The sequence below is a fragment of the Pygoscelis adeliae genome, unplaced genomic scaffold (genome assembly GCF_000699105.1).
Source record: "Pygoscelis adeliae isolate BGI_AS28 unplaced genomic scaffold, ASM69910v1 Scaffold267, whole genome shotgun sequence".
Taxonomy (NCBI): domain Eukaryota; kingdom Metazoa; phylum Chordata; class Aves; order Sphenisciformes; family Spheniscidae; genus Pygoscelis; species Pygoscelis adeliae.
The window spans coordinates 673,545-700,306 of NW_008825150.1; the positions used below are offsets into that span (position 1 = coordinate 673,545).

Genomic DNA, 26,762 nt, shown 5'->3' on the forward strand with positions numbered 1-26,762 from the left:
TTACAAAGGTGTCAGTCTTCAAGTAATTGCAAACATCTCTTCTCTGTAAAAGCAGCAGATTCAGACTAATAGCATTCATCAGAGCTGTTCTAATCTCTGCATATTAATTAAATGCTGAGTTTCATTGTGGGTTCTAGTGAATGGATACTTTTGACATTTGAAAACACAATTTTTAGTTCTTTGCATTTATTTTTCCCTGGATACCCTGACTGTATGTATTTTATGGTGGCATCTGTCTGTGAATATACCTGGATGTCATCTTGCAACCAGGGTTGACCATAAGGTGTGCAAAAGAAAAGTGAATTGCAACTAAATGTTGCAAATGGCAGCAAGGTAAATAAAACCACTGTTTTCTAAGAGGGAGTTACGGAGAGGTTTGTAGAGGACTTGCATCCATTTCAAATAACTACAGATGTGAATTCAATCCGTATTTGTGTTTAAGCTGCATTATACATTGTGAACTGCTCTCATCTGTATTTGAAGTAATCTTGATCCCTCTTTGGCTAAACTGAATTAATACGCTTTTAATGCTGCATGTCTGTCCACGCTGAGTTTTAATGTGGTTTAACTAATTCCATTCAACTTTTGGTTTAGTCAAAAGAAGCCTTCCTGCATACCCCCTGTATACACTGTTTATTTATTTGTCAGATTTTCTTGTTAAAATTGTGCATATATATAAACAAATATGATTTCCACTTCTTGATCTTAGATGGTGATGGCTCTCAAACTAGACATGTATGTACACTTCGGGTCTTTGTATGCCCTTATGTGCACACAGAGACCCTGCTTCTGCTCACTGAATTCCTGTATATATTCACATACCTACCACTGTTTGCTCTCTGGCTCTGTTACCTAATATGTAGTGTTAGGTAAAGTGGGGGGAGCAATGGCTGTATGAGTGAAGTGCCAAAATGAATTTGAAAGGTACACGCATGAATTTGTACCGAGTAAATGAATGAGTAAATACTGATAGGGTGACGGGATGGAAGAGAGAAGTGGGCTGCCTGGAGAACAAGGGGGTGGCGTAAAGGCTGGAAGTTGGCAGGAATTGATGATGAGTGATAGAGATGTAAGCCCTGAATTGTACAAGTTGATTCTACCTAAAAATTTTGAAAAGGGCTATAATATAATGCTATAGCATGACCATATTGCTTTTTTCCATGGACAAAACCAACACCTATAGCAGCTTTGAAATCTATTTTGTTTTTTCATTTAACTATATATTTGTCTTCATTGAATCATTAATAAATTATTTTGAGCCTTTTTGAAGGCTTCATTGTCCTTTGTTAATCCAGAACAGACATCTCCAAGTCTGACAACTAAACCCTGTGTGGTATATAAAAACAATTTGCTTTAGCATATTACACTTTCGAAGAAACTTTTAAACTGTAGTGTAGAAGAGACTTATGTGTTTTGGGCACTGGAGAATACGTTTTGATGCTACTTATGAATGTGTGTAATTTCTCTGAATTGATGCAACTTTTGTTGCCTTTAAAGAATATTTCATGAGACGCTTTCTGTCAGAAAATATTAATGTACAAAACATTTTAAGTGTTATCAGTTTAGCTTGCAGGGCTCTTTCAGAAAGTTCTAATTACTCTTTTAGAGTTGCTGTTTGCAACTTAGTCTTTTTCAAAAGGCATATTTCACACAATGTTTAGTCCTTCAGGGATGAAAGACCAAATTTGACAAAAAAACGACACTTCAAGATTAGATCTCATGTTTAGTGAATAACTGAGATGACAAAATATTCTTTAAAATAGATATTAAATGAATCCTGCTCTAATAAATTAACAAAGCATGCATCTATACTAAGCAAAACTAGGTTTTTTTGAAGGCTAATAGCTAATAGGTGAATAGCTAAACTTGTTTTAGCTTACTTCATGTGAAAGCACTGAAGAAAACTAAGTAGCAAATATTTCTTGTTCTGTGGGTAGAATTTATGTATTTTTATAGAATATTTAAGCCTTCCTGAGTCAATTTGCACAAGGAATACAACTGATAACCATCATTTAGTTTGATAAAGAGACTATTTTTTTATGTTAAAGGATTTTCCTCCTTTTTTGGTAAATGTGGAATTTTTTTTATTTATTTGGGCTGGTAGGTGTGCAAACAAACCAAATTATTCTTAGGGTTGAAACAAATGAAGAAGAAGAAAGCTTTATCAATAAATTCCTAGCCTGACTTTTATCCATTGCAGTCAAATAAAAGAGAGGTAGGTCCTAACCTTTCCTGTTGTCTAACAATATTACTGTTTCTTACGCAGAAATACGATGGCCATCTTCCTATAGAAATAAAGGCTGTTCCTGAGGGCTCTGTAATTCCCAGAGGAAATGTTCTTTTCACAGTAGAAAACACAGATCCAGAGTGCTACTGGCTCACAAATTGGATTGAGGTCAGTTTTGGAAAGTTAACATGTTTTTTCTAAGTAAATATGAATGTACTTAAAGGCTGAATCCTTATTGGTTTGAGGGGAATCTCTGGCAGCTTTCATTTCCTGCTTTAAGTAAGCCTGGATTCTTTTTTTAGTGCTCTTACACAGACCTTTTCCCTCTACCTGGCAAGAGATTGTAATAATTTTGCAGGAAATTCACAACAGTACTTTCATCCACAAGGAAAGGAGGAGGGGGGGAATTGTGTGTCTGATAACTCCTGAGATGGTCAATACCTGGCCTACCTTATAAAGGTATTAAAAGGCTATAATTACTTTAGCCCTAAAGCAAACTGTTGGAGGCATCAGTACTTTCTGAATGGGCGATGAAAATAGACCTTTCTGTGCCTGATTAAATGCTAAGTAGGAATTTTTAAGTCCTAAGGAAGCATGCACCTAATAATGTGATGGGTTTTGTTTTAGACTATTCTGGTGCAGTCATGGTATCCAATCACAGTGGCTACAAACTCTAGAGAGCAGAAAAAGATTTTGGCCAAATATTTGCTAGAGACTTCTGGCAGCTTAGAAGGACTGGAGTATAAACTGCATGACTTCGGCTACAGAGGAGTTTCTTCACAAGAGGTAATACTACTTGTCTAATTGTTCTTGACTATAAAAGATTGTAGCATGTATCTGTTAACAATTGTGTCCCTGTTCAGCAGTGAAATTGTGAATGCATAGAGCACTGTGTTTGGACTTATTGTGGAGGGGGGGAGATCTGGGGTGGGGGGTGGGTATGTGTCTGAATTGTGAGCACTAGACTGGGAGAGCTTTTTTCTATATGGAAGCTGTCTTTCCTGTGTAAATGCATAAAGAGGGTATTGGTGAAATGGGAACTGAGTCAGTTTTGGTGTTACAAACTAGTGCTAGGCAGTGACTGGATTTAGGCTTCTATATTTGACGTGACAACTGAAAGTTGCATCTTTTTCAGACTGCAGGAATAGGAGCTTCAGCTCATTTGGTGAACTTCAAAGGAACAGACACTGTAGCAGGAATTGCTTTAATTAAAAAGTACTACGGTACAAAAGATCCGGTTCCAGGATATTCTGTTCCAGCTGCTGAACACAGGTAAGATATCGGGCTATTAAAGCCTTTTTAAAATAGCTTAACAAAATGTTATTTTTTTCTTATACATCTTTGTATCCAGAAATATTAAGCCATTTCACTTATATCATACAGTATTAGCCATGACTGATCCAGCTGTTGAGGCTGAAGTTCAATACTGATGCTTCTGTATGTTCTAGGGGCACAACAGTGGCATGGTTGTTCTTAACTATAAATGTGTTTTAAATGTTTGTAACTATAACCTTCTTATCAGTGTCTAAGTAAATTTGGATGATTCTTTTTAGAATGGACTTGAGGTTTACAGGTTAAAGTAGATATTGAGGATTCACATTATGAACTTTAAATTTTGTTTCAAACATAAAATCATAAAATTAAAAACCATGTACATTACAATTCTGGACTCTCCCAGATCATGCTCCCCCTTCAGAAGAGGCAGTTGCTCTAAAGCTTCCCATCAGCATAACTAATTCAGCCAATGGTAAATCCTTGATCTCTAACTAAGAATTGTGAATGAGTTTTTGAGAGTAAGGAACTGATCTTAGACAGGCATTTGAGATGAAGAGCTGTCACTTTTTGTATCCAAATCCTGTACAAGGTCAGGAATGAATGCACATACTTGGATTTCACTTGCATGTCTGCATACTGAAATGAGCAGAATATAAAGGAAGGGACGGTTGTTTTTTTCTTACAAAAATTTCATACAAAATCTAGCGCTTTTAAGTAGTGAATATTTTCACTTGGGATTGCAAGACAGGTAATGGAAAGGCTTACATGAATAGCCCTCATAGAGTAATGATCATCTTTAAAGGAACACTGCTTCATATAACTTTCTGGACCATTGCTGTAGTGCTGTTCTGGAACTCCTGCTTGATCAGTAGAAGTGACAAATTTTGTCTGAAACGTCTTCTCTTAGCTTAGCTTAACACTACAGTGAAATCCAAAAATAATGGCCCAAGCAACTACAAAATTCTTTGTAATGAAAGCAAACACATGGTGTCAGAGAACAAGCACGTTTCGCACAGCATATTGAAGTGGTGGTGTGAGAGCAGACAGCTTAAACTGCCTTAGTTAAAGTTTGCATTGCCAAATGCAGACTGCAGTCACCCTTTCCAAAATATGCAAAAAGAGTCTCGTGTCAGAGACCCGAATTTTTCCGGAGTTGTTCTACTGTTCCACAACCTCCAACGTGAGGTGGTGGTGTGAGTGTGGCACTTGCCTCTGGCACACCACCAGGGTTGCTCCTTGGACTGCCCCAACCTCTTTGAAACAAATTTTGTTTTGTCTCCTCACTACTGTGATCTGGGGCTTGTCCAGACAGTAGTTAATGCTAGCATTTTATGGTAAAAATTCAATGCCCACTAGCTCTTACTGCACACCTATGCTTTGTATGAGAGCATTTTTAGGTGTTCACACACAAGTTAGTAAAGTCAGTTATGTCAGCTGCTCTGTGACAGCCACATACAAAACAGCTACTGCAGATCAACTGGCATTCAATAACTTATTACCTCTCTTAGCAACTCTGTTTTATGTGCTTGCCTGTACCCTTGTACCAAGGGTAATGCCCTGAGGTTCCTCTAGAAGAACGTTTGTATGAGTGAGCATAATGGTTTTGAATCACTATTAAAAAAGAAAATAAACTGTGTTTTCTTCTAAGATTTTTCTAAAATATGCTGCTAGTTCTCTACTTCCCATTTTGTAGTCTGAAGTTGCCTGAGCAGATGTTCTGTTCTTGCATCTGTAGTTCTCTAACTGTCTGAATTTCAGATTTAAAAGAGAAACACTCTCACAAATGTTTTAAAAAAAAAAAAATCACATTTAAATGTGAAAGAAGTTTCATGTGTCAACTGTTTGTCTGGGTTGCCAAAGATAAATCCAGGGTGCTGTTTATTTAGCGTATAGTATATTTACTATCCATGCAACACAGAGCTGATAAGCACATAGTTTATGCTGTGTTGTAATCATATTGCCTATCGTTATCTTGAACTATTGCTGGTAGGAAATACAGAATGTGTGATTTAACATATAAATGCTGCTCTAATATGGATTTTTCAATTGACTTTACAGTACCATAACAGCTTGGGGGAAAGATCATGAAAAAGATGCTTTTGAACACATAGTGACACAGTTTTCTTCAGTGCCTGTATCTGTGGTTAGTGACAGCTACGACATTTACAATGCTTGTGAAAAAATATGGGGTGATGACTTAAGGCATATAATTGAAGCCCGAAGTCCAGAGGCACCACTTATTATTAGACCAGATTCTGGGAATCCCCTTGACACTGTTTTAAAGGTAATTCTTTCTTGAAGTCATTTGTATACAAGATTGGGAAGGGCAATTGTTTGTTTTGTTAATGACCAGCTAACAAACGTAGGAAACATAATGCTCTAACTTGGTATGCATAGTATATAGTTGATGCTGGATAATTTGGACTTATGAAAAATGTAAACATTTACCTCATCTCAATATACATATGGAAACTCTTCTGCAGTCTGAATAGTTTAATCTTTTTTGTCAAACCCGGTCTTGCATACCATTCTTGAAGCTTTTACAACAGTTACCAGTTTTGCTGGTATAATGATGCTGGAATGATTCTATAAAGAGAAACTTTCATCACTTAATAACAAATAAAATGGGAAGCAACTTGAGTATTAATAAATGCCAGGCCAATAAGACTTCTTACCACCAAATTTAGGTATCTTGGCATCCTGTATTAATGTAATTCACCATTTTATGCTACGAATACAAGTTCAGCACTCTTCTCCCTTTTGTAAGATGTGCGTTTAAGTCAGTGGCACACGACCTCCAAGTTGAAAAATGCTTCTTGCCTCGTAGCTTTTTAGAGAGCGTAATGATTGTTGCAGTTCTATAATAAAAGCTGTTGATACCTCTGAATTTGAGTAGCTGTCAGCACTCTTTTAATAAGAAGGTAGGGGAGATTTTAGTTATGTTGGTACTGTATCAAATCAGATCCATACAGCTTTAACACTTTTTTTTTTCCTTTGGGACAAGTGACATATCACAAATAGGAAGTTTGAACAGTCTTTATCAGAGCTGATAAGAAAAGCTCCGAAGTGTTTCATTTTGATTATTGGTGGCTAACAAAATTGTAGAAAGCTGAAAGCCTCATCCACCGTCTTAAGGGAGCTCAAAAGAAGAGCAGAATCTTCAGCTGACAAATTTAATATCAAAAACTCACAGCAACCAAAGAGAGAAAGGAGGGAAGCATGGTTCTGATCAGCTCTCGGGTGCAAGTTCATAAAGGCCATATGGTCTGTGACTGCTTTAATCTAATGGCTTCCACTACAACGGCTGGCATGTTTTTTGTTGGTGTGGCTATGTGGATAGATTTAGAGGAGGATATGTGGGTATATTTATGGATTTTTCTTTTTTTGAGAGAGAGAGCGAGCATGACTCAAATGTGGAAATTGTGTTTCTTTATTGGAATGGCAGGTTTTTGTTTTTATTTTGAACTGTCTCCCTTCTCTTTTCAATAGGTCTTGGAGATCTTAGGGAAGAAGTTTCCCATTACAGAGAACTCAAAGGGCTACAAGTTGCTGCCACCATATCTCAGAGTTATTCAAGGGGATGGTGTGGATATCAACACATTGCAAGAGGTAGGAGATCCTGTTCATGTGTCAGGGTGACACTGGCAATGTTGATATTTAATCTGGAGTTTAACATAACACAACCCTGTTATGACGAGTCAGGTGTTGCAGCAGAGACTGCTGACCCCACCCTGCCCTTCACTGCAGACACTGGCAGTGATATCCTAATGCGTAAAACAAATTCATTAAAACTCCACAGGGAATTATTAAGCATAAAAAAACCTAAAAGGCATTTCCTAATCCCCCTGTTGTAACCCTTTTCCTCCCACTGTTTCTCCTTTTGTTTGCTTTCATCCTGCTTGTCAAGTCTAATTCAGATCAAAATCTGGCAGCGTTTGGTCCTTTCATTGATATCTAAGGCACACTGCATGATTGCTGTGCTATAGCAATAGTAGTAATTGACTGGTTTGGCTCATTAGTTATGTACCATCTGAAGTGTCCTTCCACTCAAATATTAAAGGTGTAGTTTTGAAGGAGACTTTTTAAAAAACAAGGGTGAGAGAGGAAAGTTCATTGATTTGGCAACTAGTGGAATAAGGATTGTTGAAAGCCCAGAAAATACGTATAACAGATTAGACAGTAGTCTGAGTCAAAAATACAATTTCAGCAAGACAAAAAATCGTTATTTAGTAGATGCTGCATGCTTGAAACTAGTCATAAAGTCACCAGTATTGACTAGATGGAGATACTAGGTAATATAATGTGGTTACAAAGGTACAGACTGCAGTAATCACAGATGATTAGGGGCATGTAAAAGGAGGAGGACTTGACTTTATCACGTTTGTCCTGCATCATTCATTTTCAGCTGCATTAGAGTTCAAAAACAGAAATAAGTTGGATAAATTTAAGATGAATTTTACCTGATTTTATTGACACTTGTCTTAGCTTTCTAGATTGACGCATCTTTAGATTCTTCTTAACAAAGTCGACTCTTGCTGCTCCTCAAAATTAGGATTGAGAGAGACATCAGGCTTGTTTTTTAGTTAGTCTGAAACTGTCTGCATATCTAACATGGGCACATAATGCGAACCTCAATGACAGAACTCAAATTTGTCACTCAGATCCTTAGAGAGCAGTTAATATTCTTACCTGATATGCCAACTGTAGTGCAGTCACATACTACAGTTTTGTTCATCCTCTAATAGCCTTTAAAGCAAATTCTATTTTACTTTTTTTTTTGTCCCATGTGGCTTTTTGAGAATATACAACTGTGCTAATGTGCTTACACAAGCATGAGAGGTTAATAGCTGGAAAGTAAGTCTTATCATTAAATACTGGGGGAAGAGACTCTTTTTTTTTCTTTTTTTTTTCCTTTTTTCTTTCTTTTTTCTTTTTTCTCTTTTCCTGATTTATTTCCTTCCTCCTTTTCCTTCCTCCTTTTCCTTCCTCCTTTTCCTTCCTCCTTTTCCTTCCTCCTTTTCCTTCCTCCTTTTCCTTCCAACTTCTGCTTGTTCTCAGCAACTGTTTCACAGGACGGATGCCTGTGTTGGGCAAAGTATGTTGTGGTTGAGATTTTCATGAGTCATGACAGGAAAGAAACTGGACTATTAATTCTTTCTTGTAAGGAACTCAAAGGTTGCTTTCTGTAAGTTATACTGGACAAAATTAAAGGATGCTCATAGAGCATCGATTGTAATCAAAATATTAAAACTAGTATTTAAAATCTTTACATTAGAGGAAAAAATGCACTGCTCTCTAAGTTCTAAGTAGAGCAGGAAAATAATTCCAGCAGCTAATGGGAGAGGATAAGAAACAGAAGGAGCTTTGTTCAGACGATCTGCCTATTTACATATTTTCCTCATCAAACTGTAACTGATTATAAGGAAAAATCTACCTGTGATATGTAGTAGAAGAGAGTTGAAGATCCAGTTCCACAAGACGTACAGAGCAGACATAACTCACTGCTGCCTAGTGGCTGCCTTCTCATCTCTTGCTGACTCTGTAATCTTGCTGTGCACCTCATGTCAGCTTTGGTCATTGAACTGCTGGTCATTAAACTAATTTAGCCCACACGTGTAGCAGCAAACTAACTCAGCCAAGTGATCAGTTTTGTGGTTTAGTAAATTAAATTGGCCCCAAAAAGGGGCCAGTGCTCACCAGCACAATACAGGAGAGAAAATGAACTGTTGTTTTGAGCTGAGAGAAGCAGGCAGGAAGGAAACACTTCTCATTTGACATCAGCAAGTTATGTTGGAGCAAAAAGACCATGATCTTGCAGCCTAATTTTAGTCATTTTTAAATTTCATGGATCTCTTTATCCTATTATGTCAGCAAAACCATGGTTACTGTGCTGACTTTTGGGAGACTTGTAATAGCTTGTCATTTGTGGGGGGGGGAACCAAACCACCCCAAAATCAACCCAACCCTGAAGTATAATTCATCCTTTTCAAAAAGGAGTTTACATGAAGAAATATGAATGTATTGTTGTGGCCATCTTCCCCCCCCCCTTACAGCCTATGCAAGTGATTATTCTAATTACTCCATATCAGTCTTAGATGCTAGGCATTATTTATTGTTATAGATCAGATGAAAGGTAATGGGTATAATAGGAAAATCTAGAATGAGTAATGACCGACCAGTCTCATTTAACTATCCAAACTAGCTGAAACAACAATGTAGAAAACAACTCGGAGTATAAACTGGATTTTAAAATTCTTTGTTTTAATAGGGGATGCTGGTAGAACAGGTAAGGAATCTTTTCTGACTTTCTTCTAGCATTTTCACTTTTTAAAATCATTCCAATCTGCTAACTCCACAATATACTACACTTTCAAAGGATTTTCTTTGAACATTCAATTTCCAGATGTCTTTAAATTTTTATACAAAGAAAATCCTCTAATCTGGAGTCACAGCTGATATATTAATCATGCTCATAATGGTCAGAGGAAGCTGGTAAAAACCTTGACACCTGAACTGTTCTCCCTGTATAGGTTTGAAAGTGTGAGACAAGAAATTCTTCTGTATTGTTTTCCTTTGTGGGAGGCTTCATTTGTTTCAGATCTCCCCCTTTCCTTCTTCCCTTTACTGCTGCTGATTGCCATCTCTTCCCCATACCTAAGGAAGCTGTTATCTGGGCCTCTGCTGCGGGTCACTGGTACAGTCAGAGCTGTCTTTCAACTTAGTCTCGATTTCCCTTCCCTTCCACCCCTCACCAGCCAAAGATCAGTCTGAGTAAGGAAATCCCTTGGGAGAGAGTGGAAGGGTAGAAGCCAGTTCTTCACCCAGGGTAAGTGAGGAGTTGTGCCTGTGGCACAAGACGAACAAACCGTCTGTAAATGAGAGCAGGAACACTAGCTCAGTGGGGGCTCACGTTTCTTCTCACCCAGGCAAGAAGGTTAAGCGGCCATGGCCCAGCTACACTATACTTGTGCTAGCATCTGTTAACCTACAAGTATCGGTGAACATGAAGTCTACCATGAACAGTCATCCTACCAACCTTGGTAGGATGTTGTTTGTACCAGGTAGTTTGTGCTACATCTTGCAGGTATGTTCAAGCAAGTTCAATGTCAGACCTGATCTATAAAACTGGATAAGGAAAGGAGTAGAATACATTGGGCCAGGCTTGGCCAGCAGTTCACATGGCTTCAGGCTTGGTCAGCGTCTGGACGGAACTTGATCAGAGTCCAGGTGGAGTTTACCTACATTTGCCTTTTCAAAAGACAGTGTAGATAAGCAGAGTCCATATCCAGGCCCAGTCAAGTCTGGTTTCTTAAGTACTATTGGGCCTTATGCTTAAGGAGAGGGTATACAAAATCCCTTTTCTTGCCCTTCCTTTGTCATCTTCAGTTACTTCTGAGATGCTTAAGGGAGAATTTCACTTATTTCAATCCTTTGTCCTCCCTGGGTACCCCTTTTAACTGCTTCCAGGAGAACCTAATCACCTGAAAATACGGATTCCTTTTGTGTACGGTCTCTGAAAGGATATGATGTACAGTCTGAAAGGATATGATGGCTAATGCTAAAATCCACAGGATTGTCACATATTGAGGGGGTATTTTTTCGGGATACAAACCTTCCAAAGGGTTCCCTTAAGTGAAAGTCATAGTGGTAGGGCCTGAGATTTGTTTTGCTTGGCTTCTTGGATGAGGCTGAATAAGCTGGTACCATTAGAATGATGGAAACTCACTGATGAGATCTCTACTGGGGAAATCTCTGCTAAAAATGTAGTGGGAGGGTGTTCAGAGCATACCCTCAGAAGGTTATGGCTCTGCAGTCTACCTCTCCTGTTGGCTGGCCTCTGTCAGGCATTCAGACTTTGAGAGTATCTGAAGAGACAGTCTGCATGTGACTAAATGGATAAACAAAATACTAGTATACTCTTTTGTTTACATTAGTTAGCCATTTGCCACTGTGTGAAATTAGAATGGTCTCTTTTTTTTTTTTCCCCCTAGGAAACTTTATTTTTGCTTTAGTTGTCCCTTAAAAAAGTGGCTTGACATCAGTAGCTCCTGAAACAGTCCTGTTCAATGTTACTCTGGCATTTCCTTTTGATGCAGGAGGCTGAGAGTGCACAAAAGATCACCAGATTTCTGATGATGTTGATTTTTGAAATTCTGCACTGTTCCCCATAGATTATGTCCTTCCGTTCTGCTTCTCATCTTCCTTTTTTGCTGGATGGATGGGATTTCACCCACTGAAGTTTTCTCACCCACTTTTGTTAATAAAATGGTTAGGAGATAGGAGTTCAAACACTCTCTTATTGGAGCTATAACCATCATTTCAGGCTGTCATAAGGGTGACGGGTCAAGGAAACAAATCTTGGCCATGTATGAGCATGACTAAACTAGCACCCATTACTCCAGGCTAGAGGATGTCATGTTTGTCTGGATAGAATGAGGATGGGGGGAAATGATGTAATAAGTTTTAACTTGACTGTTGATAGCAGTGCAGTTCATGTTGATCTGTATCTGCCTGAGAAGGTGGCAAAGCAAACTTTTTGAGCAGCTTTATGTATTTCCATTTCCCATCTTCGAAATTGCTAATCTAATTCTAGTCAATGTGATTTTCAGAACTGCTCTGTGGAAGTCATTGGTCAAAGTGGGTAATAACTTTCTGGAGTTGATGAGCAAGGTGACTGCTTTGTTTCAGGATACATGCTATCCTTTGAGGTCTTCCCATAATTCTGAGAAATCGGAGGGCTCTGAAATACTCCCGTGAAGTCTTTTGTTTTCTTTAGAGCTCTGATTGTCTGGGCATTGCATTACTGTGCTACCCTAGTTTGGAAAATATATATGCTGGCATGATAATACTTTTACAGCAAAAACTTTCTATAATTATGCCATGCTGGAATCACAAATAAAAATGCAAACAGCGTGCCAAGTATTGACAGAATTGTTACGCACATCTCCTGGAAACTGAATGTTAGTTGGTTTAATTGTCTGTAAAAGCATCTTGTTTAAGTAGTATGTATTTTTATGGAAAAATGGCATGGCCTGAAAGTATGCTCCATCATAATTTTCTTTTTCTTATTAGATTGTGGAGGGAATGAAGAAGAATAAATGGAGTATTGAGAATATTGCCTTTGGATCTGGTGGAGCTTTGTTGCAGAAACTAACCAGAGATCTCTTAAACTGTTCCTTCAAATGTAGTTACGTGGTGACCAACGGTCTCGGGGTATGTCTTTGTACAACATCTACCATTATGTTTTCAACAGAGGCCTCCCCACTTGAAAACCTGTCTGACATTTCCTGTTACGTTACCGCCATCTGCATTAGGTACACAAGCCCCACAAAGCCCTTTCCTTTTAAAAAAATACTCTTCATTTTAGGTAAATGTCTTCAAGGATCCAGTTGCTGATCCAAACAAAAGGTCAAAGAAAGGCAGACTGTCGTTGCATAGGACACCTGCTGGAGATTACGTGACGCTTGAAGAAGGCAAGGGAGATCTTGAAGAGTATGGACAGGTATGAATTTTCAAAATTTATTACTTCATTCTTCATGCAAAAATATACGAGAAAAAGCAGTCTTACAACTTCATTTCAGAATTTATTTTTTATTGTCTTTTTGTTCAACTCCCATCTTACTACCTCAGAAGTGTCCCCAGTGCCAAATTCAGTAACAGCAGAATGTTAGAATGCCAGTAGAATGTTCAGGCTTTACAATTAGAGATCTTTCTCTTTTGTTTGTCTTCAGAAACAAGAGAACATTGCTGCTTTTCCCCAAAACTAATGTCTCAATGTTGCAGAATATATGCTAGCCAAGCAGTTTTGTATGGGCTATATTGCACAATTTGAGTAGTGACCTGAGTTGGAGGTGGGAGAGGGACAGACATAACTAAAATTTGTTTCTGCTTCCCCACTGAGATTTTTAAATAGTTCCTTCAGGTGTTAATTCTCTGTGTGTGGAGTAGTTGCCCGGTTTTCAAAGATGTGAATTTAAACCAGGAATTCAGTTTTCCTGTTAATTCTTTATAATTGCAAAATGAAATGCTGTTTCAGTAAAATAAGCACACACTTTATGCCAATATCAGACTTTCCGTGTGATGTTTCTTACGTTTTTCAGTGTGCAAGCAATGAAATGTTTAACTGCATGTTGAGTGTCTTCCTGAATTAAGAGGATTGAAAATAAGTTATCAAATTGAACTTCAGCCTTTAGAAACTGGACGTTTCTTAAGTTTTCTGGTATAAAGAAGCACATTTCTGTGCTACTAGGCAAAGGGGTACTACTAGCCATACTGTTTTGTGCAACAGTAAGCATAAAACTGAGATCTGTCTGAGAAAATTCAAGAAGGAAAACAAACTGAGTTATATACACTATAGATAATGTGCTCTGGATGCAAAGATCTAAGAAAAAAGACTTTCAAAGTTATATATACACATATGCATGTGTATACGTTTGTGATGAACATTCTCATATACATTTATCTATATATGTATATGAAGAGAGGGAGGGACCTAATGGTGAGAAATCTCTTCAAAACAAATCACAAGACTTTGGCTCTGAAATTAGGCAATATATAGTTCCTTCATTTTTGACAGGTGAAATAATTCATTAAGAAATTTTCTGTCCTGGGATATTAGAGAGGGTCATTTGGGTGGTACAGATTCTGGGGCTCCCTGGGAAATGACATGGAAATGTACTCTTCTGTGGGCCTGTTTCCCTAAAGCCACAGGTCCTTGCAATCAGTCATCAAGCATAGCGACTGCTCAACATTGCTTTTGTGCTAACTTTTCTGTACAAAGCTGTGCTTATTGCTCTTTCAGTGTGCTGTTTGCAAGCACTTTTTGAAACACTGTTTTACAAAATATATGTGCAAAGGGGACTGTGAAGAAAGTTAGTTGTTTTTGTTTTTTTCTTTTTTCATAGTTGCTCTAGAGGAAATAGACTTCATTTAAACCTCTGTAATTGAATTGTATTTAATTGGTTGAGCATCTCCTTTCTGACTAGCTGCTCTAGCAGGGTATATTTGGCATTTGTGGTTTTGGCTTTGGCCAGATGTGGACAACTCACTTTAGGGACTACTTGGCGCAAAGCTTCTGTCTGTGCACAGGATGGCCTAAATCCTTTCTTCTGTCTAACCATTAGTGAAAGGTGTCAGAAGAAGCTGTAAAGATTTAGTATCTTGACGGTCTAAAGCTCTATTCTTACCAGGCTTGATTTGGGTCTCGCTTTTGAGTTTGTGTAACCTACGTTGTTTGTTCCTTTGCCAAATCACTCTTGCTAAAACAGTGGTGTTTCTTGCAGGATCTCCTTCATACAGTATTTAAGAATGGAAAGGTAACGAAGTCATATTCATTTGATGAAGTAAGACAAAATGCCAGGCTGAAGAACAGTGAACTAGAAGTGGCGTCTCACTAAGTTTCATTCCATGTCTGTGTACGTGTGCGTGTAACAAGTACGTACTGCATAGCTACTGGGTTTATTGTACAGATTTGTGTGTTTGTGTTTTATGACATTGTAGCCAAATTATTTGTTGGTTTATGGACATACTGCCCTATCTTTTGCCAGTCTTTAGAAAAGATTAAATCAGGAAATGGTACTTACATTGTAAAACATATTTAATGCTAAAGTGTGATTTTTAGGGCCCTTTGCCAGTAGTGATTCAATCTGGTATTGATCTTTTCACAAATGAGACAGAGCTGAGAAACTTTTTTATATATAACAGAATATCACAAAATGGATTTACATAAAATTATCATGATTGCTTTATGTTTATATTTAACTTGTATTTTTGTACAAACAAGATTGTGTAAAATATATTTAAAGTTTCAATAATTAAGTCTTTCCAACTTTTCATGATTTTTATGAGCACAGACTTTCAAGAAAATATTTGGGGGGGGGATCCATTGCCTTTTGTCCATTAATCAGCAAATAAAACATGGCCTTAAAGTTTGTTGTGACATTGTACCATTTGACGACTAAATCAGGACTCGTATCTCCTTAAGATCCCATAGAATTGCTGACCTCACCGTTTCTTGTAGTTGTCTGTATTAGTAAATGTGCATTAAAGAAAATTACTGTTCTTACTAGAAGGTTTAGGTACTACAGACCTTGCTGGCACTGTAAGGTATGTAAATGAAATGCCAAATTTGAAAGGATTCTCTACTGCAACTTAACTTGCCAAGTCTATCCCACTTGGCATATGCACCTCAATATTTTAAGAGTAAAGTTTTTAAGAGATCTCCTCTTCCACTATAGAATATATGTGTAAAATACTGAAATATGGAAGCGGTGTATTTTAAAGTAATTACACTTCTGGGTTTATTTTTCATATACTGTAAGTGACGACTTTAAAGCAAAATACTGGACTAGGTAGTGCACTTTTTTACTTTTTTGTATTTTTTTCATTGATTTGCCTTTTGTCAGACTGGATGTTAAATTGTAAAAATGTTTAACTATTTTTGTTAACAACTTTAATAAAACTTTATGCTAGCCAAACTCCTACATGAATGGCAGACCTGTTTCCCCTTCTTGCCCCATCTCATTGGGGCGAGGAGGCGCTTTTATTTTCCAGAGGGTAACTGTAAAACAGTATGTTTGAGAGATACTTTTGAACTGTCTGCACTTGGTTGTATTTGCTCTCTGCATATGCTTGATTTTAATATCTGCTGGAAAACAGAATGGTTGAGGATTTTAGTTGAGAAGCTATGTAGTAACCTCCGAAATGTTTGGTAGTACTGTAGGATGGCTCTCACTAGAAAAAGTACCTCCCTTACTTAAAAACAAAAATGACAGCAAAAGCAAATGGCTCCTGTGTTATGCTGGTGACCAACTATCAGCCAATGGCTTCATATACTGATGTAATTAATGCTTCCAATTAGTAAATGATGTTACAGAAAAATGTTAGGGGTCCTCTAAAATAATTTAAGCCTACGAAATTTTATAAAACATGCTTTTAAAGGAAGATTGAAAAGCCATACTTCATTGTTCTTATTCTCTCACCAAAAAGGGCCACATCAAAGCACCCATAGTATTTCCAGGGTTTGTGGTTAAGACATTTATGCCCAGTCTCAATAGTTCTTGTTGATAAAAACTTGTTTTCCACTTGTAGTGTATGTAATTATACATTTAAGTGATGTATTGTTTCAAAAATATTGCTTTAGTAAGACTTTAAATGCTGACCTTTCACACTGAGGAACTGCCTTCCCTTTGCTATTAATGATATTGTTTGGCCAGAAAAGATTTTAAATCTGGACCTAGGATCAGTAGCAGGTAAATAGTACAGAGCCTATTTCACTCCTCTACATGTGTACTAGGGAATTTTATGATGTATGGTTTAAAAAACAATAAAGTAAATGCTGCTTTCATTCTGTACCAATAAAAATTTTGATAACTACTGACTACCCATAACTGATATTTTTGTACTTGAGAACTGAGGATATACTGTGGAAGCACTGTTTTCTTGTGTACCATGAAATACGTTAGTGATTGTTCAGTATTGTCTAAAACTTTTAGCTTATTAGTTGGAGATTTGAAGCAAATTGTCTACTATTGCATGTCACTTTCAGAAAGTTGTCACGTCACTCATTTTATTAAATGTTAATATCGTTAAAAAAAAAAAGAAAAACACCTGGTGCTATTCAGACCTGAATACGTCTCTGTGTTTGGCGGTTTGACATTCTGGGCATCAAGGAGTTGGCAGAAATTACTGCAGTGCTTGAACCATACAATATCATAATTCTTCCACATGAAAGCAAACGGCATGTTTAAGTTTGTTTTAAATTACTAGATTTGTAGTTGTTGATATATTTTAATTATCCCCATTTCATAATATAATACAATACAGTATTTGTATTTAAAAATAGGAATTCGGAGTTTTGTGTTAATACTCTTATTTGTAATCATATTTAGCGTAAGAAATTGATTTTTATAAGACTTTTTTGCTTGAGCTGCATGATTATGAAAAGATGCTTTTTTGGTACTTTGAAAGATCTGAGGAGAGAACAGAAGAGTGCTTAACTGTTTGGTTTGCCAAAATCAAAACGAAGCTGAAACAGTTTTTTCTTATAGGTTTTTACATTCCTTCTTAATCTGTTTAGTGAAGAATAAATATTCCTCACTTAAATCCTCTGTTAAAATAATTTTAATGTACTTGGCATCAAATACCAGTATGTAATACACATGGAAATAAAGTTTAGTTCTGGCAGTGAAAATAATAGCCATTTGACCGTGTCTTAAAGTTGTAATGTTGGGCATCAGATTTCATTGCTGTGCGCTCTGTTGCCAAACACAGACTGGAGCATAGCTGTGCTGTCATTAGTCGTCTGTAGGAGAGCTGCTCAGTTGGCTTGCATGCTGTTCGTGGTTAAGTGGTTGAATTTACAGTCAGCTCAGTTGAAGAGAAGGGGGTGGCTTTTAGGCTGTGAACACATTTGTGCTTCAGCATCTTGCGTGTTTGTGCTTAAAAATGAAGTACTTGTAAGTGAATTTGATAAAAGGAATTAGCCTCTATTTATATTTCACATATCCTTTCTCAAATAAAGATTCATTATTTAAATTTTACTTCTAAAGCTACTAAAAATGCTTGTTTAAAAGCAAATTAACCAAAGATGTTGCAGCCTTCAGTTCATTTAAGTATCTGTCAAAAAATGTCAGCTCTTCAACAGAGAATGTCTCCTGTCCCTTTGGACAGGATTTTCATAATTGGAAGAAGTTACACTTTTAACTCCTACATAACTTTAAATTGCAGAGGGTACCTTACAAACACAGACGCTGTTAGTATGGGTGTATAAGGCACCTAGTGTAAAGATTATTTACCGTCATTTGTTGCTGGTCCCTTCCTTCAAGTCATACTGTAATATAAAAAGGGGCTCCTGTAGCCTACAATAATGGCTTTTTAGCACTCGAATTCAAAGTCTCTGTCTGTTACATCATCTTTACAGAGAACATGCACAGCCTAAGTGGTAGGCAAGGCCTCTTCCTCCTCCTTTCCGTGCTGGTAAAAACCTCCAGCTACGACACTCCAGCTTTTCTCACTCTAATCAGCCTTTGTGCAAGTTAATGATTATTAATGGTGAGTGTGCAGTGGTAGGTTCCCAGATCATCACACAAAGGAGTCTTCAGGGAAATTCCAGGCCTCAGACTGTGCAGGAGAAGGCAAGGGACTCACAAATGTGTCTCTTCCCATGTCCTCTAATTCTACTGTAAAAAATAAAATAGTATCTGTGCTGAGCTGCTCAAGGCAGGAACTGTGAGGATGCATTTGAGCAATGGTAATTGCATTTCTGCCTGGTAACGTATGGGGTTTGTTTTGTCACGAGAGCCCCATCAGGGTCTCGTAGGTGCATACCTTCTCTGTGAAATTTGTAAACTCTTGAGTGAAAGATGCTCCTCTTGTCTTAAACCTGGTAGACAGAGGCACCTTATGTGGAGAGCTGCATGCCTCCTAAATAGCCTGGTGATCAGAAATAAGGAAATACTGAGATTAAAGATGCTCTGTAAAATCACACTGACTGAAATCACAGTTGTTAACCATGGGTGTTATTTATGTTCCTTTTCTTCCCTGTTGTACTAGTAGCACAGCTGACCTTGTTAATGATTTTAAAACACCTTTCACAGTTATCTAAGGATGTTTGTTTTTTAATTCATGGTAAGGGATGAAAAGCACTTAGCAATAGAGCATTTCCAAAAAGTATTTTCCTGTGGCACAGTATTTTGTTGAAAGGTACCCAGATTTCTGCTGTAACATAATCCAGAGCAATTCAAAGGATATGGGAGTGAAGTCAGCTGGATTTTTCTCAAGTAACGTATTTTGTTCAATATAATTTCCTTACCAGTCTTTATCTGAGTACTCCTAACTGCTTTTTTATTAGAATTTCTAGAATTTTCAATTTATGGTGAGGTTTCCTGGAATCAGGATTGCAGTCCTCTCTCCTGCCCCTGGCTGGAGCAGAGAGGTCTCTTAAGGATGGATAGGGAGCCATCATGCCTCCAGCAATATTTTTACTACCCTCTTATACAACTCTTCTGAGTAGAAGGGCAAGTTTGTTGTTTGTTTACCTTTGAGCCAAAAAATCAGAAAATATGGGTTGTATAACTCCTTTTTTTTCCAGCACTTTAGATTGTATCTAAATCAATTCAAGCTGTTTGTAGATCACTAAATGTATTTACACAAGCATACTCTAATTTATTAGTATGTGTAACTATTTACATTTTCTTATGCTTCGTTGATTAATACTAGTCTGAGATTTGAAGATCTGATTCTTGGTGGTTGTTCCTATGCCTGTGTCAAGTAAATATACTGTATGTAGCCAGGTAACTGTAAATTATTGAAAATGGCTTCAGAATTTTTTATATTTACAGTAAGAAATTTGAGTGGGTAGTTAAAGAATGCATGGAAGGATCTGAGGGCTGGACATTTTTACTTCTTTGTCACTGGTTTAGGTTATTAGTGTAGCTATTTAAAGCTTTCACATCAGCTCTTTTATACGAAAGGACATGAGGAAATGTTTTATAATGGCTGAGTATTCATATCATCAAAAGATTAGTAACAGTAATACACTCTCACGTCAGGTGAGCTGTATGGACTTTAAACCTTTTATCTTCTAAGGAAAAGTGACGAACATCAGTCTCAAACTTCCTTCCCTTTCGACAAAAGGGAGAAGAGTGTTTGGGATGTGGTTCCTCAGCTTTTGAGTGTAAAGAACAAGGCTGGCATGCTCTTCCCTTTCAAGGAAGTTTTCCCTATTCCAAAAGATGCTACTCTATTTTAAGCATAAGGAATGGCAGCTCGTTGTTGGATGTGTCAGAAGGATGACATACCCCAGCAATTTAAGAGGATAATCTCTGGGCGAAATGGCTTTGGGTAGAGATATGTCTGTAAGTCACAGAAAGGTCAGAGCATGACAACTAATCTCCCTCTGGTGAGGGTGCCTCCCTGTGATTTCTCTCAGCTGAGCAGGTTCAAGTCTATCCTATAATCTGCTGTGAAAACATTGAGGCTGTTCAACCAAAACAGAGTGTTGCTGTGTCCCTGTGATAACAAAGCAGTGGCCTGTTAATGTGCCCCAGTCTAACCTTAATCTATTTTTCAAGGCTTGTAGCTACTTGTTAAGCCAAATGCCAGTGACAAACTTCATTAAAGCTACTGTTCTTTCCAGGCTGTGGTTTTTGCAGCCTCACCTCCAGCACTGCTGCTTGAAGACCATTATTTACTTTTATTGCAACTGTAAATCTCCAGAAGATAAAAAGGAAGATTTCACCTCTGTTCAAGGTTTTGCAATCTTTACACCTTCATACAAAAGCAGATAGATTCACACAGTAAAATCAAAAGAGAAAGCTGTCCCTTTGCTGCCTTTTGTCTTGAGTTGTGACCATGAAAATGTTAATAGACACATGAGAGCTGGCAAAATTAAGTGAATTTGTTCTCTTAAAAACTGGTTTCTGTATAAATGCCATCTACTGAAACATAGACACAGGGTCTTTCTAATAATAAATAAAACAGCTGAATACTCAAACACTTCAGCCTGGTTTCTGCAGGTGCTTCTTGACTCACCAGTCACAGCCAGATTCCATGCGCGTTACACACAGTTAATCCCATCAGACAGAGAGGCTGCATTGGCACACAGAATAGCAAGACGGAGTACTCAAGTGTATAGAGACCACAATGCCGGGTCTTGTGTCTGCTGAGGAAGTCCAGCGCTGTATGAAATAACATGTCCTGCTGCCATCCTGAACCCTGGAGTTAAAAAAGCATTTTTGGTGGCTTTGGTGAGCCTAATTCAGCTCTGGGTCTGCTTATAGCTGTGGAGACTATTCCCATGGCAGTTTTTGTTGTAAGAGAGCATGTATGTGTTCTATCCCTGGTCAGTCTTTTACTGCCTGTACTAGATTAGGCAAGACCTGGGCAGAGTTTCATTAGTTTCTTCCATGCTACAACGGGGTCCTGCCCAAAGGCGTTTTGAGACAAGAACCCATATGGTTATTGAATATGTGGTGTGCTGTAAACCAGCGTGAGAAGAGGGAGTGACTTTGCGGGTTGTGATATGATTGTAAATAATAATTCCTTCCCAAGTCAATTGAATAGATACAAATGCTGTCACTGAGATGGTTGTTACAACGCTGCAGCAAAGGCAAGGGTATTGAGATGTGTGTTGGCTAAGGCTGCCTCTGGTTCTCTTCCAACTGACTTTCTTTATCCACTACTCTCTTAAAACACATGGAATTTGGGAAGCACCACTCTCACCAAGCAGCCATGTGTAATTTTCCTACAATGGGGTAAAGCTTTGTGTTACAGTCTGTATTCTTGCCTAACATTTGAATTGCCTGGGGTATTTTTGTTTGGTTTTAGTGCTATTGAGCTTTATACTGACATTTTTATGAAGCTATTTTTTATAACCCCAGGATTTTGTATTTAAGTAGTAGTAGATGAATCATAACGCATCATTGCATGCGTCAGGTTAGGATTATTTTTTCCTATACACATCAGTTTATGCTGAATTTCATCTCCCATTTTAATTTGCAGTCACTGTGTTTCATAAGGTCCTTTTGCAATTCTTCACAATCAGCTCCCATCTTTATTACCCTGATTAACTCGGCACCTCCAGCAAACTGTCACCTACTTACTCATCCTTCTCTAGATCGTTTAATAACACGTTGAGCAGCATGAGTTCCAGCACAGATCACTAAGCGGAGTTTCACACTCTGTGAAAGCTGTGTATTTTTTCTACTCTGTTTTGTATCCTTTGATCAATGTTGTATCCATGTGAGGACCTCCCCTCATGTCTCAGAGCTTCTTAGCTTCCTTCAAGACTTGATTAGAAACCTTGTTGAATGCCTTTTTGAAATAAAAGTAGGGTATATTAAAAGGGTCTCCCTTATCCACACACCTGTTGACTCCTTCAAAGGACTTCAAAGAAAGTGACTCTCTCTTGCACGTCTTGCGGAGTCTTTCCCAGGAGCTTAAATTCATTCCTACCTCTGTAATTTCGAAGTTAAGTTTGTCCACCTTCAGTGTCCAGCCCCCTTGGTTTTTCTATGCCTTTGTCCACAAGATCAGAAGTCTTTTGAAAATTTGGAAAATCTGACTCCAGACAACTCAGGGAATTCGTGAAACTGATCCTTGTTCTCCTGCTGTCTTTGCTGTGTTGCAACACAGTTCTCAGTGGTGAACAGCACAATGCTGACAAGGTTCTGCAGTTTTATTCATGTGTTGACAGTCACCTATTTCAGTGGAGTACCTTGGGATAAGAACAATGGCTAGCCATTAGAACAAATCTCTTCTTCAGGTTTGAATTAAAGAGGGACAGTTACTAAGTGACAGACCAACTTGTGGGAGGCTTGTCACCTGGTGATGCTTCTCAGGGACTGGCATGAGCAGGAAAGCTGGACGTTACAAAAGAGGCAGCCTCACCAGCCGCTTCACAAGAAATTTGATCTGGACTAGAGGCAGAGAGAACCTAGTTTGCACAGTGCTTGTCCTTGGACTCCAAAGAAGTTCATGTGTTCAACAAGGGACTCTGGGCTAAACCAGACTCCAGAGTACTTGGGAAACTGAGGCTAGAAAATGCATGTAGCTCTGTTGATTATTTTGTCTAAATATCTGTCTTACGCTATCTGAGTAAAGAGCCATTTGTTTTAGACCCCCATGCAAGGCTCTGTGGGCATGTTTCATGTCCTGAAAAAATAGATACATAAACCTGGTCATCTCTATACTTGAAATGAGGGTATATTGAAACTACTGAGGTGCCTCTGGCATATTTGCCGGGCATGAAGTGACCACCGGCAGCTAGTCTTTTACATATACTGGCTGTACAGGGATCACATAAATATACGTATATATACATATATATTTTACACACACAAACATGCAAAGTATCTATATATGAATAGACAGATGTATATAGATGTGTATATATCTATAGAAGGGAATGTCCATAAAGACTAAAGGCATTCTAATAGTGGTCTTTCATGGGCTATGATCTTTCACAAACCCTGAGTACAGGGATCCTTGCCCTATTTCTTCCTGATAGCTTCATTTTATATGTGAAAGGGTTGTGTAAGCAGCCTTTTCAGCTACCACCTGACTGGCAGCTTATGCTGGAATGATCATCTATGATTACTCCTAAATCTGTCTCTGAATTATTGCTTGCCAAGACAGCCTGCGCATCTGTCTCTGGTGTTGTGTAAGTTGATATTTAGCTACCTGCCAGTGGATGTCATGGGACTGTGACCAGGCAAGTCAGGTTTGCATAACAGTAACCTGTCTTTGTCCCTCTTTGTTACCCTCCAATTTACATGTCTTCCACAGACTTTATCAGCAGAAGTTTTATGTCATTGTCTAGTTCGCCGATGAACAAACTGAATTGGGGCAAAAAGACCCCAGCCCTTTGGCATCGCTGCCAAACATGGTCATGCTTATTGGTGACTCCCAATGATCAATATTTTGAGATCAGTGAAAGAACCGGTTTTTAATCCACGTAGTTAATTATCTGGTAATTCCATATTGCACAAGTTTTTAAAACCAAATACAGTGCTGTACTAATGCCTTGGAGGAATTAACATTGCATTACGATGGTTTTCTTTATTCAACAGACCTGCAATCCCATCATTAAAAAGACACCAGCCCTATTCAGATCCCTTTATCGCTACTAGCCAGTAAAGTGCTCTGAACTGAAAGGTTATAGATGTTCTCCATTTAGGATCTCGTCTCCCTTTAGCTTTGAGCAGGAAGTGCTGCTGGCCAAATCCTGGTTTCTGCTGCAATTCCTAATGACGAAAGGAAATACCTTTAGGTAAGGAATGTGCTGGGAATATTTGGCTGGAGAAGACACAGCCCTGGGGGAGAAGTGGGACTTGCGTGTTAGCTAGGTAGTCATGCGAGAGGTGGGGACCATCACCCTGGGGACTGTCTTGCCCAGCACAGCCCAGACCTGGCAGCTCATCCGTCCCTGGGCAATTGTCTGTGTTGGACCAAACTTGCTGAGCCACAAGACTGGAGCTCCAGCTGAGCTGCAATGGGGCTCCTGGGCCGTGGGCTTGGGGGCGAGGGGAGGTCCCAGATGAGGCAGGTCAGGGCACTTGGAGGCACTCGGCGCCCAGGCAGAACCGCCAGATGATCATGCAGCTTGCAGCTATATTTCTATGAAATTAAAACCTGTGTGCTTTGGTGATAAAGACGGTAGAAGATAGCTGTGGTGGACCTAAGTCTAGCTGACAATATGTCCCCAACGTGCTGCTCCAGCAACATTTAAAAGCTTCTGAAATGAACATAAATGTAGTGTTCATCCATGTTTATGTGCCAGAAGTTGCCACAAAACAGTGAGCAATGCTGATGAGGTAGGAAAAGACAGTAAAGGAACAACATTTTTAAGTTGAGAGTGTATCTCAACTTCTTGAGATACACATGGTCCAGGGCAAGCCGGTGATACCTGCTCTCCGATGGGAAGGGCAGCCAGTCCCCAGCCCCTGTTATGCCAGTGGTAGTCATACACACAAGAGGGCCCAGGTGGTTTTCTGTCAGGACTGATTTCCTGAAGGTAATGCACACATGGCCATAGAAGAATGAGTCTGGGGTCTGCTTGTCTTTCAAGGAAAGCCAGCAATGCCATCACCCAAGCTTAGGAATTTTGTTTGAAAGGGATGCAGGGCTCTGGGGTGCTGGGATGCTATGGGCACAGGGGTGGGATAGCCACTGTTAGTAACGGGACCACCCAGCAGGCGAGGTGGTGTGCTGCATCTGACTGACATCGGGCTTTCCTACAGAATAGGTCTCCACAAGGGTCTGGAGAAGAAAGTCCCAGCCTTTCCCAAGCTTGCAGGTGCCAGGTAACTGCATAGAGAGCAGGTCTTCCATGAAGGGAGGAGCTCAAAGACTGAACTGCTTCAGGCAGGACTTGACAACAGACCTTTCTGGGAGAGGAACCTGTGCATTTTTAGAGCAGCTCAGACATAAATATGTGCTGTCTTTTGGGATTATCTAGAGTGCAACAGAGATAATGCACTATAATGCACCTCCCAGAGCCTGCCCTGGTTGCCTCCCTGGGTTCCTCCAGCCCTGCTTGCGCACTGGGAGCCAGGAGTTTTCATCTTCTACAGAAGCACTCACACACCCACTGCAGCCTCAACGTGCAATTCCCTAGGGGCTGTGAGATCCCCCGTGGGGTAGCAGAGGGCTCTGCCTGGTGTGGTTTTCAGCTGTGCAGGACAACCACTGACATGGAGCAACCCCACGGTCTCCCCCTTCCTCCTCTACCCTCTGGTGGAGCTGCCACGCTGTCCTCCCAGCCCCTGGGGCCAGAGAGGCCGCTGTGGTATTAGCATTTCCAGAGTGAATGTGTGGCTGATGGCAGGATGAAATTTAAACTGCCGAGTTAGATACAACACAGATCTGGATCAGAGAAGTATAATGTCAAGAAGAAGGTGGGGAGTAACTGTCAGCAAAACAACCAAGAGCGAAGAGGAAACTCCCCTCAAACGCCCAGCATACCCTGGGGAAAAAAAAAGAATTTTGTATGAAGTGCATTTTCCTCTTCCACATTGCTCCTGCTCAGTTAGGTGTGAGCAGGGATGGGCAGTCATCATTTAGCACACAAGGTGCTTCCCACCAGGCCAAGCTGTCCATGTGAGGTGCATTTGTGTTTCAAAACTGAGTTCCAGGTCAGCCTACCTGCAAGCTAGGGGAGCGCAAAGTTTTACGGACCAGGGGAGGCGGTAGGGAAATGGCTGCTCCAAGGACACCAGATCCCTCCGTCTGCATCTAAGAAAAGCCAGAGGGACAGGCACTGCTGTGGGCGTCCTGTTAAGCACAGACGAGGACTGTATAGCTTTCACAGTGACCTTTCAGCTTCAAAATCTTGGCTGTAACTTGCTAAAACACACATTGCCTTTACTATCACACCTGTCCAAGCGGAGGTGAGAGGGAAGGAACTGAGCTGGAGCCAGCTGAGCACACTTTGAGCATGCTGCTTCCCTGAAGATGCCAAGCCAAAGCCAAGTGGCATGTCCAGGCCATCCTGGGCCCTGCAGCGAGTCCTCTCCATCAGCAGTTGCTGCCTGGATGCTGCTCCCAGGAGGAACCTCTCTGTCCCCACAGCCCTGCATGAGCAAGGAGCAGCCCCTGGAGCGACTCCACTTCTGGCTCCAGGTAAGTCCTGAAGGTGAGTAAGCAGCCTCAGGTCAAAACTAAGTCAGGTCTTCAGGCAGCATCAGGCTTCGGGGCAAAACCACTGCAGCTGCCTTGTGTCTGTATAGGGATTATTTCCCCTGGGGAGACGTCTGCCATC

General features: G+C 39.5%; 1 protein-coding gene across 1 annotated transcript in view; it reads left to right on the top strand.

Annotated features, from left to right (window-relative positions):
• The window catches only part of NAMPT (nicotinamide phosphoribosyltransferase), a 31,996-nt gene extending 14,393 nt beyond the window's left edge, over positions 1-17,603 (top strand). The window contains exons 5-12 of the mRNA XM_009328370.1: positions 2,267-2,395; positions 2,855-3,013; positions 3,363-3,499; positions 5,561-5,786; positions 6,992-7,111; positions 12,575-12,715; positions 12,870-13,004; positions 14,785-17,603. Of these exons, the coding sequence (XP_009326645.1) occupies positions 2,267-2,395; positions 2,855-3,013; positions 3,363-3,499; positions 5,561-5,786; positions 6,992-7,111; positions 12,575-12,715; positions 12,870-13,004; positions 14,785-14,898 (1,161 nt within the window). The 3' untranslated portion in view covers positions 14,899-17,603. The remainder of the gene's footprint in view (positions 1-2,266; positions 2,396-2,854; positions 3,014-3,362; positions 3,500-5,560; positions 5,787-6,991; positions 7,112-12,574; positions 12,716-12,869; positions 13,005-14,784) is intronic.
• Positions 17,604-26,762: the final 9,159 nt, after the last annotated feature.